The sequence below is a fragment of the Spermophilus citellus genome (assembly GCF_964194105.1).
Source record: "Spermophilus citellus genome assembly, chromosome: 2".
NCBI lineage: Eukaryota > Metazoa > Chordata > Mammalia > Rodentia > Sciuridae > Spermophilus > Spermophilus citellus.
Genome location: NC_138183.1, coordinates 205668054 through 205685836, shown reverse-complemented (window position 1 = coordinate 205685836; position 17783 = coordinate 205668054). Strand labels below are relative to the sequence as shown.

Genomic DNA, 17783 nt, shown 5'->3' with positions numbered 1-17783 from the left:
CTGGGCCTGATAGAAGAAAAAGTTGGCTCTAATCTACATATTGTGGGGTCGGGCTCCAAATTCCTTAACAGGACACCCATAGCGCAAGAATTAAAAACAAGAATCAACAAATGGGACTTACTCAAACTAAAAAGTTTTTTCTCAGCAAGAGAAACAATAAGAGAGGTAAATAGGGAGCCTACATCCTGGGAACAAATTTTTACTCCTCACACTTCAGATAGAGCCCTAATATCCAGAGAATACAAAGAACTCAAAAAATTAAACAATAAGAAAACAAACAACCCAATCAACAAATGGGCCAAGGAACTGAACAGACACTTCTCAGAGGAGGACACACAATCAATCAACAAGTACACAAAAAAATGCTCACCATCTCTAGCAGTCAGAGAAATGCAAATTAAAACCACCCTAAGATACCATCTCACTCCAGTAAGATTGGCAGCCATTATGGAGTCAAACAACAACAAGTGCTGGCGAGGATGTGGGGAAAAGGGTACACTTGAACTTTGCTGGTGGGACTGCAAATTGGTGCGGCCAATTTGGAAAGCAGTATGGAGATACCTCGGAAAGCTGGGAATGGAACCACCATTTGACCCAGCTATTCCCCTTCTCGGACTATTCCTCTAAGACCTTAAAAGAGCGTATTACAGGGATACAGCTACATCGATGTTAATAGCAGCACAATTCACAATAGCTAGACTGTGGAACCAACCTAGATGCCCTTCAATAGATGAATGGATAAAAAAAAACGTGGCATTTATACACAATGGAGTATTACTCAGCACTAAAAAATGACAAAATCATGGCATTTGCAGGGAAATGGATGGCATTAGAACAGATTATGCTAAGTAAAGCTAGCCAATCCCTAAAAAACAAATGCCAAATGTCTTCTTTGATATAAGGAGGGCAACTAAGAACAGAGAGGATCACCATTAAACGGGACGAGAGACGGGAGGGAAAGGGAGAGAGAAGGGAAATTGCATGGAAATGGAAGGAGACCCTCACTATTATACAAAATTACATATAAGAGGAAGTGAGGGGAAAGGGAAAAAAAACGAGAGAGAGAAATGAATTGTAGTAGATGGGGTAGAGACAGAAGACGGGAGGGGAGGGGAGGGGAGGGGGATAGTAGAGTATAGGAAGGGTAGCAGAATATAACATATACTACTAGTATGGCAGTATGTAAAAAAGTGGATGTGTAACTGATGTGATTCTGCAATCTGTATACGGGGTAAAAATGGGAGTTCATAATCCACTTGAATCAAATGTATGAAATATGATATGTCAAGAGCTTTGTAATGTTTTGAACAACTAATAATAAAAAAAAAGAAAAAAAAAGAATAAAAGGACTGAATTAATGGGCTATAAATTTATTGCAAGATCTTACATTACTACTAACTATAATAAAAATTTAGGAAATTATAATAATGTTATATAAGTTTATCAATAATTAAATGCAATGAATAGTAAATAACAATTATTTAAAGTGAAAAATACAAAGATAAATAAATGCAACTAAACATACCTTATAAGCCATTTCTACTGCTTCCTTTAATGTCTTATCCTTATGAACTTCCAATTTATTTTCCATCATTACTTGTTTTATAGGATGTGAACAGAATAATTTTATCTAGAAAATGTAAAATATCATTAACTTAGGATCAAGAGTCAAAGCTTAATTGTTTTATAGATAGCATTTTTCCTAATGTCAAAATACTGCCATTAAAAACAAAAAATCTAATCTGGCTCATTCTCTTTATATCCATACTTCTCACTAATTGCAGTAACTCTCTCTTTTTCTTTTTTTGGTATTGGGGATTCAACCGAGGGGGTGCTTAACCATGGAGCCACATCCCCAGCCTTTTTTATTTTTTATTTGAGACAGGGTCTTGCTAAGTTCATTAGAGCCTTGCTAAATTGCTGAAGCTGGCCTTGAACTTGTGATCCTCCTGTCTCAGCCTCCCAAGTCCCTGGGATTACAGGTGTGAGGACTGTGCTTGGCTGAGACTATATCTTAAAATAATTAAAAATGTTAATTTTAAACATTGTATACTTCTTTGTAAGTATGTATCATAAGCATTCCAATTCTAAGTAATAATCATTCCTCTAATGATAAATATTCAGGTTGTTTTCAATGATAAAATATCCTCTATGGGCTGGGGATGTGGCCCAAGCGGTAGCGCGCTCGCCTGGCATGCATGCGGCCCGGGTTCGATCCTCAGCACCACATACCAACAAAGATGTTGTGTCCGCCGAGAACTAAAAAAATAATAAATATTAAAAAAATTCTCTCTCTCTCCTCTTTCACTCTCTCTTTTTTAAAAAAAAAAATCCTCTATGATAAATGTATGGGTCGTTTCCAATTTTGGAAAATACTGAGATGAATATGCTTCTAGTCATGAAGTATCATCATTTTATTAGGTAATATTTCTATAAGAAAAATTATAGGGGCTGGGGATGTGGCTCAAGCGGTAGCGCGCTCGCCTGGCATGCGTGCGGCCCAGGTTCAATCCTCAGCACCACATACCAACAAAGATGTTGTGTCCGCCGATAACTAAAAAATAAATATTAAAAAATTCTCTCTCTCTCTCTCTCCTCTCTCACTCTATCTTTAAAAAAAAAGAAAAATTATATAAAAGAATATGAATTTGCTTAAGGTTCTTGATAAATACTATTCATAAAAATTGTAACAATTTTTTAGCAGCATATGAGAATGTCCACCTCTCTGCAGCTTCACCAGCACCAAGCACTGTCATTATGTTACTGAGTTTTTATATATCAAATCAAATCAAATCAATTTTGGTTTATAGTAGAGTTGGTACTATTTAATGTATAAGTGTCTGTAGATTCAATCAAATGAGTAAGTTATGAGCAAATTTAAATAACACTTTTCAATTAAAAGTAAAATTGATGGAATCTAACCTTGCATGTATTACGCTCAATTTCCCGTTGTCTCTTTTCTTGCTCTTCCAATTCTCTCTCTCTCTGCACCAAGTTTTTAATGTGTTCTGGGTATTCATCCACTTCTAGAAATTCTATCCATAATAAAAACAGGATAAGGCAGTGTCAATGAAATTGGGATTCTTTTGTTCATGCTTTTCTACTATGCTCCCTGTCATATCCTATTACTCTGTACTCATGGAAATGTATTTCAGTTACATTCTTTCCTCAACATGGAACACAAGCTTATTCTAGGCAAAGATGAAGAGGTATTGCTAGTCAGGCTCATATTTTAAAAAGCCACATATTCATCAAAAATGGCTTCTGACTCCAGGAGACCTTGAGCATGTAAACTAAGATTTTAGAGTGAAAAGGCCCCTCTAAAATTCAAAAACAAAAGCATTTCTAATTTCAAATTGTGCCATCACCATCGAATTGTGTGACCTTGGGCAAGTTTATGTCTCCAGACTCAGGTTTCTTTACACCTGAATAGCATCTACCCCACACAATTATTATCTGGGAGAAAATAAAATTTGATAAATGCCACTGCTATTGTAGTTGCTACTACTACAAATACTACCTATTTGTTATTATTCTGCACTAGTATTATCTTTCCTTTGTCCTTGAAGTAATCTTTTAGTTGCTTTCTAACCAAATAAGGCTGAGTGACAAAACTAATAACTTTATCTATTACATTCCTCTCTGCCATACAGTCATTTGAAAAATAACCAGTTAAAAGAAAACAGAATACACAAAAATTATTACAAAGACCTATATACAAATTATTTTTTAAGGAAGCTTTTATAACAATTTTAACTTCATATGTAACTCAAAGTAATAATACAAGTATCATTAAATAAGGAGAACAATTGATACCAAAGGATCATGTCTCCATAAAAGGTAAAAATGCAATGGTTTTAGAAAAGAGTTATAAATTTAAAATTATTCATTATATGTCATATAGCGCCCTCTGGTGCTTTATAACAAAACTAGAGCTTGGGGAGTAAAGGCTGGATCTATACATAAATTACAAAACTGGGTCACAGCCTCCAGGTAGCTTGACCTGGAACAAGTTAGTCTTTGATGTACAGTTTCTTTATGATATAATAAGAATGATTACTTGTGTTCTTAAAACTCACTAAATAGTAAAGTCTACATTAAATTGTTTAATAGTTACTGTATGACAGATCCTAGAATATACTTTTGGTAGAAAGATTATTAAGTTCTAAGCCTTCTATCAGCTGACTCCACAATTTGATGAGGGCTCACAAAAATGTGAACAAAAACACTGTAATGCTAAAGATTCACTAACAGTATGACAGTTTCTAAAAAAGTATGTTGAAATCAAAGGCAGTGATTGTTTTTAATTATAAAATGAATATGGGCAAACACTTCATCTCTGTATGTATCTACATATTCATACACAACCCTGTTAACAATATTGCATGAATCAGTCAAAATTAGCAAGAAAAAACAAGAACTGTAATTTTAAAAGCAATTATTACCAATAAGTAAAAACACAAAAAACAAACAAACAAAACTATACTTTATATTTAGAATTATTTCTGGGATTCTTACTAACATTAAAATGTATTAAATGAGAAATTATACCCCATTTGATTCAAATGTATGATATGTCAAGATCATTGTATTGTCATGAGTAACTAATAAAAAAATGTAATAAAGGATGCATATTAGAGTCATACAAACTTACTTGCTTTTTAATAAAATAAGCAGAGATACTTCACTCTAGTTCCTAAAAATGTTTCTAGAGTGTTTCAGGTCATCTAGGGATTCCATTTGTTAGATACTAACAAACCCCAAAAGCTTGAAATTGAAGAAAATAATGGCTAAATTTGAGTTTTTATCACATGTGAGATATGAAGCTAAATTCTTAAAATGTTATTTCATTTTTATAACAACCACACAAAATGCTTTTATTAATGCATTTGACAGATGTGTAAAGAAAGATTTTAGAATGGTTAAATAACTTGCTCTAGGACATGCAGCTGGTTGAGTCCTACACAGGACTGGAATTATTATCACTGTACCAAAGCGCACATAGTTCAAAACTTACTGCAAAAATAAATATCCAATTTATTTAAAGAAAAAGAAGTGTAACCTTGTTGCTTAATATACTTAAAAAATTTCAATTTTTTTCAAGTGTTTTTACCACTTACTTTTAAAAAGTCTTTATAATTCTTTCAAGTATTTAAAAAACCCTATTGTTCTATCATTTAAAAATGGTTATGTGGGTTTACAAAACTTGTAAAAGAAATGAGTTTATACTATAATTAAAATCAAGTCAAATAACTGTAAGTTAACATACTTGCATTTCTTGTTGGATCCTTCAGTCTATATATCAGCATATATGCATTTGTGGAACTAGTAGAAACATAAAAAAGATTAATAGGGACAAAAAGTAACAAATATTCATTTAAAATTGTGGGTTTTTAAATTTCAAACAATCACAAAGCCATACCACTATTCAGATACATTAAAATTTAAAATATTCCAGAAAGAGGAAAGTCTACATTTTTTAATGACATATTTATGAAAAAATTCTTTATCTCTTCTTGGTAACATAGTAAAGTGTTCAACAAAGCCATGTACTGAAATGAGAACTGTCAGTCAGCAAAATTTTTTTCTGGAAGGAGCCAGAAAGAAAAACCCTTAGGCTTTGTAGGCCAGATGGTCTGTGTTATAACTACTCGAAATATGTTCTTGTAGTGTGAAAGCAACAACACAACCTATATAAACAAAAGACTATGTCAGTATTCCAATAAATTTTATTTCTAAAATCTGGAGAAGGGCTGAATTTGGCCCATGGGCTGTGGTTTACAACCCAGGGGTTAATATTTGAGAACAAATACTTGGAGAAGCTAGAATTAATTTAAACTCATGAACACTAAAAATTACCTTGCAAAAGCACTGGAATAATATCCTCTGCTTCCTGAAGATCCACCATGTGTTTTCTTAATGTCTTCTTGTGTTATCTAAAAAGTTGTTATATTATTTTGTTTTGTAAAATCTATGGCACCATTAAATTAAGGCCAATATATAATCCAATCTATTAATTAGAGAGTTAAATGCTACCCAGATCCTCAAGAGGAACTAGATATCAATTAAAAAGGAACTAGATATCAATTTAAAAATTTAATGATAATTAGTGGCTGTTTACCAGCCAGTCAGTTCTAGTGTTCCTAAAGATATATATATGAAGCACAAGGAACACATGAGAAGGCTCAGGGCAAAAGAAAAATTAGTAGTCTATCTTGGGAAACATTCACAAGCTCAAACAAAACAAAGAACTACAATAAGCAAAAGCAAGAAATTTACTGAAAATGAAAAACTTATTTGAAGCAGGTCTTGAGATAACATCATTATACAGATATTTCCATTTTAAATAAACCCTATTGTTGGTTAGAAATACCCCTCTCCTGCCTTTCAGAATACTAATCTGAAAGGACGCCTTACCCGGCTAACATGTTGATCATTGAAGCTGTACCACTGTTCATCACTGAACGACTTTATACAAGCATAATAATGACCACCAGCAGCACTCCCCGAATGAACCATAACAGAGAAAAGCTCATAGATCAAGGAATTCTGAGGGAGGAAAAAAAACAAAAGTAATTCAGAGAGGAAAACCACAAAATCCTTATTTGACTATTTCCTTATCTCTATTAACATATAGAGATATTGATATTGTCTTACCTATCATAGGTTAACTCTTCCCTAAGATAAAATTAAAATGACAAGTCACCAAAAAATTTTATATCTCACAAATTTTACTCGGTGTATTCCTTCACATTTTAATTTTACGATAACCTTTGGAATTATATTTATCTATAAATATAAACTTAGGTAAAAAATTAAAGAACATTCTGAAATTAGAAGCACCAGCTAAGCACAATTTTTAACATGCACAGTGAACATCAAGAAATCTCATATGAAATACTGGTTTTTTATTCAAATAAGATTCTATTTCCTTTACAAAAGAGCTAAGAGCTATAATTATTTGGAACATTTTCTAATATTTATGTAGTATCTGTGATAGAATGATCTGTTAATCTGACATCTCTCCCTAATATTAAGAATGAATTCTGAATTCTATCATATCTATAATAAAATTATTTCTTAATAATGTCCTCTTCAGTTAACAATTCTTCACAGAAGGATAGACTATTAAAGCAGTGTTGAAGTTGTTTTTGAAAGAAAATAGAAATAAAGGGATTTATTTTAAAAAGAGATGATTTACAAACGAATTGCCTTATATTTATGGCTATCATTTCTTTCAGCAGCCCAGACACTTCACAGGTCCAAAGATACTTGGAGATACTACAGATCTTGCAGACCAGTAATTCTTTTACAAAAGGGACAGGGAGGAAGATGGAAATAAAAGGAAGGTAAAAAGGTTAAAAAGGCAATTTGATATGAGAAGATTCCCCAGCTGCTACCAAGCGAATTTTTTTTAAAAGTTCTTTTTAGATATACATGATAAGAGTGTATTTTGACATTCTACATACATGGACTCCAACTTATTCTAATTAGGATCCCATTCTTGTGGTTGGTTGTACATGATATGGAGTTTTACTGGTTGTGCATTCATATATGAACATAGGAAAGTTGTCTGGTTTTACTATCTTCCCCATTTCCATAGTCCCTTCCCTTCATTCAACTTCTATTCTCCACCTCTCCCTCATTGTGTTATTAACTTTTCTACAAGAACTAGAGCTTCTCTTATCCATGTCCCCCCTTCTTCTTTTTTCTTTTCTTTTTTTTAATATTTATTTTTTTACATTTAGGCCCTGAGGATAGAACCCAGGGCCTCGCACGTGCTAGGCAAGCACTCTACTGCTGAGCCACAACCCCAGCCCCTTCTTTTTTCTTTTTTGCAGTACTGGGGATTGAACCCAGGTCCTCACATGCGAGGCAGGCACTCTACCACTAAGCTATTAAAGCCCCAGCCCTAATTCTTTAAAAAAAGGCATTTTTGCCTCTGAGAAGTCTCATAACATTCAGTTTATCTTAAATAACTTTAAACTGACTATAATTAATACTGAAGTTTTTAGAACAAATTTTGATTATGCCTGAAAAATTCCTTGTGTAGTTAAATTTTATTTCTAAAACTAAGATTTACCATAGTGACAGAGGTTTCAGAATTTACCTGCAATCCAGAATTTGTTTTTAAAGCACTAAACTTATGAAATGCAAAACTATAAGTAATTTATCATCATAGGTTTTTCATGCATCAGATCTTTTAAAAATTACCTTTTGAAAGTGTGAATAAACAGATTAAAATTCCCTTAAAAGAATGTGAGATGAGACAAACTCTGGATGCGACTGAATGATATGAATAATATTTTATGATATGTAGACACCTTTAAAACCTGCATCTATACATTTTAAAAGTTTCATTATAATTAGCAAAGTCAAAATATAATTATTTCCTTGGAAAATTCTGAAGGTAGAAAATTATAGATAACAAAGGTACCTATCTATCATAAATCAAATAAATATACAAACATAAACAAAAGATAATATGGTCTATATGAAAGAGTAAGGGTTCTCAAGAGCAGCACTTTTAGTTCCAAGTCAAACTTGATTGCTAAGGGGGGTTGGGGCTGTAGATCAGTGGAAAAGCACTTCCCTCAAATGTATGAGGCACTGGGTTTGATCCTCAGAGCCAAATAAAAATAAATGAGATACTATGTGTCCATCTATAACTAAAAAAAAATACATGTTAAAAAAAGTAGAAAGGAGACTAAGAGTGATTTTATCAAAATGTAGAATGATAATTTGTAAATAAAATTACATAAAAACATATCTATTATTCTATTTTAATGTTAACAAAATGATAGATTCTCTTAAATAAAATAAAAAGGGTATAAAACTTCAAACATAGTACTGGCAAACAAATTTACAAATTTCTAGATTTGGGTAGAACAACAGAAAAGATCTAGTCCAAATTCCTCCAAAATGTGCCAAAAGAGAGGCACAGAGACTAAATGATTTGCCCGAAGTGATATAGCTTGTTACTCTCAATGTCAGAATTAAAGCCTGGGATTATTTGAACTTCTCATATTGAGGTCCAATAGTGAACATTTTAAGCTTTGTGGGTCATACGATGTTTGCCACAACTATTCAGTTCTTGTTAAGGCACTATACAAGACATAGACAATATGTAAACAATGGAAATGGCTTGTTCCAATAAAACTATACTCATAAAAACACTGAGCACCAAATGACAGAAATGGAAGTTCAGAAAACACCAAGCAGGATAAATCACTAACCCCCCTCACAAAACAAACAAACAAATAAATAAACCCACAAAAGATTTTTCACATTTAGGCTTATCATATTCAAACTGCAACCAAAAACAAAGGGAAAAAAGTCTTCAAAGGAGCCAAAAGGGAAGTAGCATCTTACCTCAAGAAGAACCAAGATAAGAATTACAGCATACTTTTCATTATAAAGCATGCAAGCAAGAAGAGGATAGTGAAATATTTCAAATGTTGAAGAAAAAAATTACCAGCAGCCTAGAATAATACATTCAGAGAAATAATTCTTCAAAAGTGAAGGAAACTGGATAGAAATCAGTTTAAAAAGAAAAGTAAAAAAAATCTCACAAATATGAGGACATTTAAAAACAAAGAATCAAAGAGTCACATAAGAAATTAGAAAAAAATCTCAATAAAAATGAAAACAAAACCTAAATATATCAAAACATATGGATGTATAACTAGTAAGGAGATTAGATTACTTCACTGGTGAAGTCTACCAAACATTTGAGGAAGAAATATACCAATTCTCTAAAATCACTTCCAAAATGAGGGAACACTTCGTAATTCTTTCTATGAGCCCAACATTACTTAAACAAGATAAACATTTTACAAGACTGGAAAGCCACACACCTATGCCTCTCATGAACACAGATACAAAATCTATAACATACTAGCAAATTAAATTCATCAATGTCTAAAAAGAATTACATATCACAACAAAATAGGATTTGTTCCAGTTAAACAAAACTAATTCAATATTAGAAAATTAACCAATGGAATTCAAGATCAATGTATCTAATCCCCATGACAAAACAAATAAAAAACCACTAAACAAACTAGGAATAAATGGCAAGCCTCCTTAATATGACAATGAATACCCACAAAAAATGTAGAGCCAATATCATACTTAATGGTATGAGACAGAAAGCTTTCTCCCTAAAGTATGGAGAAGGCAAGGATGGGGTCTCTCAACACCCCTAGTTAATGCTGTATTAGAAGGCTTACTGAGTACAATAAGACAAGAAAAAGGCATACGTATTGAGAAGGAAGAAATTAATCTGCCTTAATTTGCAGATGATATGAGTATTCAGAAAAACAGGCCGATGGCTAGATTGGGCTCTTAAATCATAGTTTACCAACTTTTACAACAATGCAAGGTTCTTTACATTAAGTCATGTATCCACTTATCCATTATACAACAATTCCTATTCATCTATCTGTGGTGAATGAGGTAATTTAAAAAGGCAAAGATAATAATGATCATCACATTCAACCATCATTAATTACCCCATGCCCTCTCCCTTCCCCTCCCACCTCTCTGCCCTATCTAGAGTTTGTCTATTCCTCCCATGCTCCCTCTCCGTATCCCACCATGAATCAGCCTCCTTATATCAAAGAAAACATTCGGCATTGGTTTTAGTCTCTTTTATTGTTGAGTAATATTCCATTGTACATATGCCACATTTTTTTTTTTAATCCATCTATTGATGGGTATCTAGGTTGGTTCCACATCTAGCTATTGTGAATTGTGCTGCTATAAACATTGATGTGGCTGTGCCCCTGTAGTATGCTGTTTTTATGTCCTTTGGGTATAGACTGAGGAGAGGGATAGCTGGGTCAAATGACGGTTCCATTCCCAGTTTTCCAAGAAATCTCCATACTGCTTTCCATATTGGCTACACCAATTTGCAGTCCCACCAGCAGTATATGAGTGTACCTTTTTCCCCCACATCCTCACCAATACTTATTGCTGTTTGTATGCATAATAGCTACCATTCTGACTGGAGTGCATTTCTCTAATTGCTAGTGATGATGAACATTTTTTCATGTGTTTGTTGACTGATTGTACATCAACTTCTGAGAAGTGTCTCTTCAGGTCCTTGGCCCATTTATTGATTGGGTTATTTGTTTTTTTGGTGTCTAGCTTTTTGAGTTCTTTATATACCCTAGTGATTCGTGATCTATCTGATGTGTGAGGGGTAAAGATTTGCTCCCAAGATGTAGGTTCTCTAATATATGTAATAAGAAGTGTAATGCATTCTGCTGTTATATATACTGTTATATATAAATTTAAAAATAAATAAATAAAAAATACTAAGCCAGGCACAATGAAGCATGCCTGCAATCTCAGCTACTTGGGAGGCTGAGGGAGGAGGATCTCAAGTTCAAGGCCAATCTGGGCAATTTGGCAAGATTCTGTCTCAAAACAAATACATAAAATGGGCTAAGGGTGTAGCTCAGTGGTAAAGTGCTAGCCTAGCATGTGTAAGGACCTGGGTTCCATCTCCAGTACTGAAAAAATAAAAAAAAATAAGTAAATAAAAACTGAAACGAAACAAAAAATGCAAAGAGTAATGGTGACAGTGATGAGAATGATGATCTAGTAACAGATTTATTCTAGTAAAACCCCCTTCTTAAATACTGACCCCAAATCTCTATATTTAATATGACTCTTAAGATTTGAGACTTCAAGTGATTTATTATTCACACCATGAACAAGACATTTTTACCTGAAATTCTTCCCTCAATAAAGCAGAATACATGAATGTGAAAGAAATGGTTTGATAAAACCTTAAAATCTTTCACATAGAACAAAGAAAATCCTATCCCAGAGATTATCCAGATCTATGGTTTTCAAATTATAATCCATGGAACTATATCATTTTCCAAAAGTGTCTAAGGACTATTATGGGAGAGCAAAAAAGACGTGAGAGCCTTGAATTTCTGCTACCTCTAAAAGATCAATTCTGTTATTAACTCTTTCAGAAGTATTCCTATGGCCAGGATTTTTCAAATCAACAGATTAAATCCAACACTTTCATTTTGCAATATGAGAAAACTCAGATGATATATAAGGTTTGCTGACTTGCTACAATGTTTAAGGCAGAGCCGGTACTAGGATCTTGGTTTCCTGGTTGTTAAGCATCCTTTCTTTTGGGGGAAAGAGTGGAGGGTAACGGGGTGAGGAGGATAGTTTATAGATCAGTCTCCCAAAAATTAATGTCCCCCCCAATAAGTAGGTTGTTTCTAAGTTTAATTATGATCTTATACACATGCACAAGTACACAGAAAACTAACAAAAATTAAGAAGTCTTAATTTTTAAAAATGAAACTTTCAAAGAGTGTGATTCAAAACAGCTACACAATTATAAAGAAACTCAGAGATTATTTTCTCTTAAATAAAAAAGCAAGGGGCTGAAGTGTAGCTCCATATTAGAGCACTTGACCAGAAGCATAAGGCCCTGGTTCAATCCCCAGAACCAAAAGCAAAACCCACAAACTATGAAAGGTACCTTTTCAAGTCCAGGTTTTGAAATCTTTTCAGTTCCACTATTGCTCTCAAGGCAGATTCCTTCATCAACACCATCATCATTGGAGAAATCATTGCTCATCTGATCACTATGACAACTACCTTCATTTTCTGCTCCACTATCAGTGCAACTTTCAGTCTGAGGAGATTTCTTAATAAAACAAAAGTATCTTAAAATTATAAGCCAAATAAAGGAAAATATATTCATCAAAACTTCTTACCTACATTCTAACGTTTTCACATAATTTAACATATCCTTAATAATAAAAGTATGTAAGTAAATTTCTCTTAAATTCAGATTTAAGTAAAATTAAACAACTAAAAAGAGTACTTTAATAGCATTTCTATCTTAAAATTTGAATGACAAATTAGTGATTCAGAATTCTATTAAACCCCATTTATGTTTATTATTGCATAGTATAAAATTATCAATTCTTTCAGCACAATTCATAAAAGCAAAGAAACTAAGCTCCAAACTGAGCTCCATCTGTTTTCAAATCCCAGGAGAGTATCTTGTCTTTTTTTGAACAAAAAGTCCAATTCAGTTTATCACTGTTAGGTATTATAGATAATTAGAAAAACAAGACATCATATCTATCTTCAGAATTTTATATTCTGATGTACAACAGGCAGAAATAACTTTTTATGTTTTATGGTTTTAAAAAAAATCACATTCACACAAATTTAACTGAATAATTCTTAGAAATTCCCAAACAACCCTTTTCTTTAATATTTTATGGACATACCAAATGTTTTTATTTCAATAGTTTGAGAATTTTCTAAGATACAGACTCTTGGTATGTATACGGCATTGCACAGAAGTTCTAGAATCAACTAAGCAATAAGTAACAAACTTTTTCCTCATGAATGTTGTAGGAACTGCATCTAGTATGCAGTCTGTTTCCCTCAAGAAACTCTGGTTAAAAGAAAAATGGTAGTGAAAACCAATTTCAGAACTTTAAGTCAAAAGAGATCATTTCTGAAACTACCCCAACTAAGCCAAAATATTTCTTCTCTGGATAACTCTACCTAGAATTTCCTTGTAAGAATCTACCAAACTTTATATCTAGGTTAAAAGAAATGCATTAAGTACATTTAAAACATGGATCTAATACACATCTATATTTAAGTAAAAATTCTACAAAGATTATATCTCCTTTGAAAAATTAGCATATTTCTTGTAGCTATTCTAATTAAAAAGTGTTGGAGACACTATTTTAAATTAAGCCTTTAAAAAGTTATCTGGCCAATTACCATTTAAGAAACATCTACTTCATCTAAGGCATCATCACACAATAGCTATAAAAAAAATTATTATCCTTCAGATTAGGAAAATGAGGCTCAGAAAAGTTATGTCAATTATCCAAGGTCAAGAAGCTGGCAAGAAGCAAGACAAGGATTTGAACTGACATCTACTCTGGTTTTTTTGGTGGTATTGGGGATTGAACCCAGGGCCTTGCACATGATAGGCAAGCACTCTATACTGATCTACATCTTCAGCCCTTTTTAAGTTTTATTTTGAGACAGTGTCTCAGTAAGTTGTCCAAGCTTAAAATTCTTCTGCCTCAGTCTCCTCCTAAGTAGCTAGGATTACAGGCTTTGAACTGACATCCAGCTAAACCCAAAACATGTGCTCTTGTGTACAATACTGCCTCCTGGTGCTTAAGAGTACTAAATAAAACTTGATAAATGTTTAAAATTATTTTTGAGCTCCTAGGAAAAGGCATTTTTTATAAATATAGCAATCAATTTAAACCAGAAAAAAACTGTTTCATGGTAGTTTTGAAAACACAAAAAAGATTTATCACTATAACCACTATGCTAAATGACCATACATATTTCACAAAATACAATCAAAAGAGTTTTGAAAAGAATAGAGTGGGATATTATATATCTTTTACTAAATAACGCTAGAGAATTCTGGGAGGTCAATGAGTAGAAAGAAACTGATGATCATTTCATGTGTATGGTATAGTCCCATGATCAACCTATTTAAGTAAATTTTTTTTAAAACAACTAATTAAAAAAGAAAAATAGAACACTTTGCATTTCATATCTTTTTAACCTAATTAACTTAAGAGCTAGCAAACCTTAAGTGAAAATAACTCAGATACTCCGTTTAATACAAGAAATTAAATTCATGCCCCTTAAGTTTCCTTTATTCATTCATTCATATATATTTGTTCCATGTTTAGTATATATCAGAAACAAAAAGCCCACTGGCAGACTAGTTTCAATAACTAAGAAATTATGAAATGATTACTCACAATCAAGAAAAAATTCCAGAGGTGAAATTCTTATTGTCTTTTCAAAGAGTTATCATAAATTTGACAAACAAGAATACCTGATATGTAGTTTTTGGTGGTCAGGAAAAGTTTATACAAAGGTAATCTGTTTTTTTTATAGAAGTTTACATTAGAAAATAAGAAAAGCTTTTATCAAGGTGACCGTCTAAATGGCATCTACTCTTAATTTACTTCAAACAGCTCTTGCAAAAAAGCATGTGTAACTAAAGTCGATTTATGAGAAATATTTTATAACAAGGAAATATAATAAATATTTACCTCATCTTCAACGTCAATAAATGTGCTCATATCTAACTCCTCAGGAAATGTCATCCGATCATTTAATTTAATCCTATGCATGGTTGTATAATCAAAATCAAATCTTTTCAACTGTAAGGTCAGAAGATAAGGGAAATGCAAAAACCGAAGGCCCTAAAAAGAAACAAAAAGGAGGGACTCTATTGGATATTGAATATTATCTCAAGTAATTAAGAACTAATCTCTATGTGGCATTTACCTTTCGAGCATCACACTTCTTCTTACAACGTTCACAAAAATACTGATTTGGGCCATCCAGGATCTCTGGCTGAATAAATGCATGCAATGCTTCTTCCTGGTTAGAAAAAAATATAATTATTTTATAATTACTTATAATGTAAACAAAAATTCCTAAATATAAAAACTCTGGAATTATCAAAATAGTTGATAAGTAGAACGATTGGAAAATTAGGACCACAAATTACATCAAGGGAAAAAAGGTTTCAATAGGAAAATAATGTATCACTATAAAACTTAGATTTAAAAATAGTATTTCTTTTTGCACAAAACTTATTTTTCTTCGTACTGCATATCAGTCATTTCTACCTATTTTTTAGTGACTTTACATTGTGGTATTTGGCTAAATAACCTAAAACAAAATCTTGATCTTTACATTAAAAAGTAATTCTATACTTCTTAGAAATGTAATCTTATAATAGAACTTTTTAAAACTGTACAGTAAATAACATTGTCCTCTGAAAAATTCACACCATCCAAATGCTTAAAAATCATATAATCATCCGTAAACAAAAAAGTCAGGATCAAAAAGTAATCTCCTATTGCACTAGATATAAAGACTGAAAACCATGGTGAAGTCTCACTGCATGTGAGATACTGCATTGGAAAGGTATAAAAGTTCCTGAATTTTTCACCCAGTAGAACCATGTGATTTTTTTCTTCTCTGTAACAAACAGAAGCAAGAAACTCACTATAAATACTACTGAATAATCAAGAGACATAAAATCATTTTTAATCACTGGCTTTTCATGATTAAAAACTTAGTCAATATAGCATATGAAGATTGGGTACATAATCTCAAATTTCATTTGATGTTCTCTTTTCTTCACCTATATTTATTACGTATGAAGAAAAAAAAGAAATCATTACGACAAAGTATCTTTAAAACTTCTTTCTGTTAACACAGAACAAGTTGTTCCTCAAAAATAAATAAAGGAGCGTAATCTAGTAACACAGATTTAGTTGCAAAATAGCCAGCAAGACTTATCAAACTACTATCCACATATAATTTGACGTGCCTCACTTTGGAACAAGATAAAAATATGAAAAAATATCCAAAGGCTTTTAAATTCATCCCAACTTTTATATTATTCTCATACCAGAAGGAAGCATTAAGAAGGGAGAAAAAAACAAATAGTAGAGTTTTTCCACATGTCCAAGCATTTTACCGGAAGTCATATGAAGGGGTACACTTAGAAAACAATTTTTTTCACCATCTCTAAAGCATATTTTAAGAATGCAGATAGGTAAATGCTGTAAATACCTAACAGAGGAAAAAATAGCTTTCAAAGACATCACACTTAAGGTTAAAATGGACTGATGCCAAATTTGCCAGGCTTTTTAAACACAAGTAATTTGAACTGGTAAAACAATGTCTAAAAAAGGTGTGGGGGGGTGGCGGAATTTGAGAAAGTTATGTTACTTAAATTCTACTTTTCTAAATTAATGTGCGTACTGGTCCCCGGTTTATGGTTCATAGATAGGGAGAGACTAGAGAACACTCAAATATTCTACTGAAACTCATCAACTTTCTAAAAATTGTGTTGCCTTTGCCTCATTCCCCTTCCAACCCAACATTATTATGTATTTTTTTCTGAACCATTTCAGAATTTTACCTCGATACCTCAGTGATTTTTTTTACATAAACAGTAGTTATCAAACTTAAGGAAATTTAATAATGACAATGTACTTTTGTCAGTCTACTTTCCAATTCTACCAATTACCCTACCAATGCCCTTTGTAACATTTCTCCCCATGTAGTACAGAATCTCATCCAGGGTCACAGACTACCTGTCTCTTCAGATTTAATATGAAACAGTTCCAAAGCCTACTTTTTTTCATGACACTGATATTTTTTGAAGAACAGAGACCAGTTACTTTACAAAACATTCTACAGTTTGGGTTTGCCTGATATTATTCACTTCAGATTAATTTTATACATTCCTTGCCAGATTACTACTACAAGGGTTAAACTTTGCACCTTTTATTTTAGGCATTCAGAAGACTTTTTGTCTAAACCAAATTTTAATGATGTCTACTTGAAATTTTTAATAACCAATTTAAGCCCATTCATATTGATTCGACTATGTCTGGTTTTATCTCAGTCATTATTATATAATTATTACATGTATATGTCCTATGTTCCTTTCTTTACTTTTTTTTTTCTTTTTAAACATTTTCTTTGGAATTTAGCAAAGTTAGGGATTTTGCTCTAGAGTTACTTTTGCCTTTATACTTTTGTTAATGCTCTTAATTCCTTTTGTTCCTCTATTAGTCTTCATCTTAAACTTTTTTTCCTGGTCTGCCAGTTTTAAGTATCCGTTGTCTTTATCCACATAAATGTGTGAACTTATTCTAGTTTTTCTTTCTCCCCTTTCTAAATGTGATATTCTTTACAGTTTGTCT

The 17783-nt window shown here is 32.4% G+C and overlaps 1 protein-coding gene across 5 annotated transcripts in view; it reads right to left on the bottom strand.

Moving 5' to 3' along the window:
• USP47 (ubiquitin specific peptidase 47) overlaps window positions 1–17783 on the bottom strand; it is a 110715-nt gene that overhangs the window by 26397 nt on the left and 66535 nt on the right. For all 5 annotated transcript variants that reach the window (XM_081262985.1, XM_081262989.1, XM_081262988.1 and 2 more), the window contains 8 exons: window positions 15340–15435; window positions 15102–15254; window positions 12521–12688; window positions 6418–6549; window positions 5860–5936; window positions 5270–5325; window positions 2923–3035; window positions 1526–1630 (listed from right to left, as the gene is read on the bottom strand). In XM_081262985.1, coding sequence (XP_081119111.1) covers window positions 1526–1630; window positions 2923–3035; window positions 5270–5325; window positions 5860–5936; window positions 6418–6549; window positions 12521–12688; window positions 15102–15254; window positions 15340–15435 — 900 coding nt within the window. The remainder of the gene's footprint in view (window positions 1–1525; window positions 1631–2922; window positions 3036–5269; window positions 5326–5859; window positions 5937–6417; window positions 6550–12520; window positions 12689–15101; window positions 15255–15339; window positions 15436–17783) is intronic.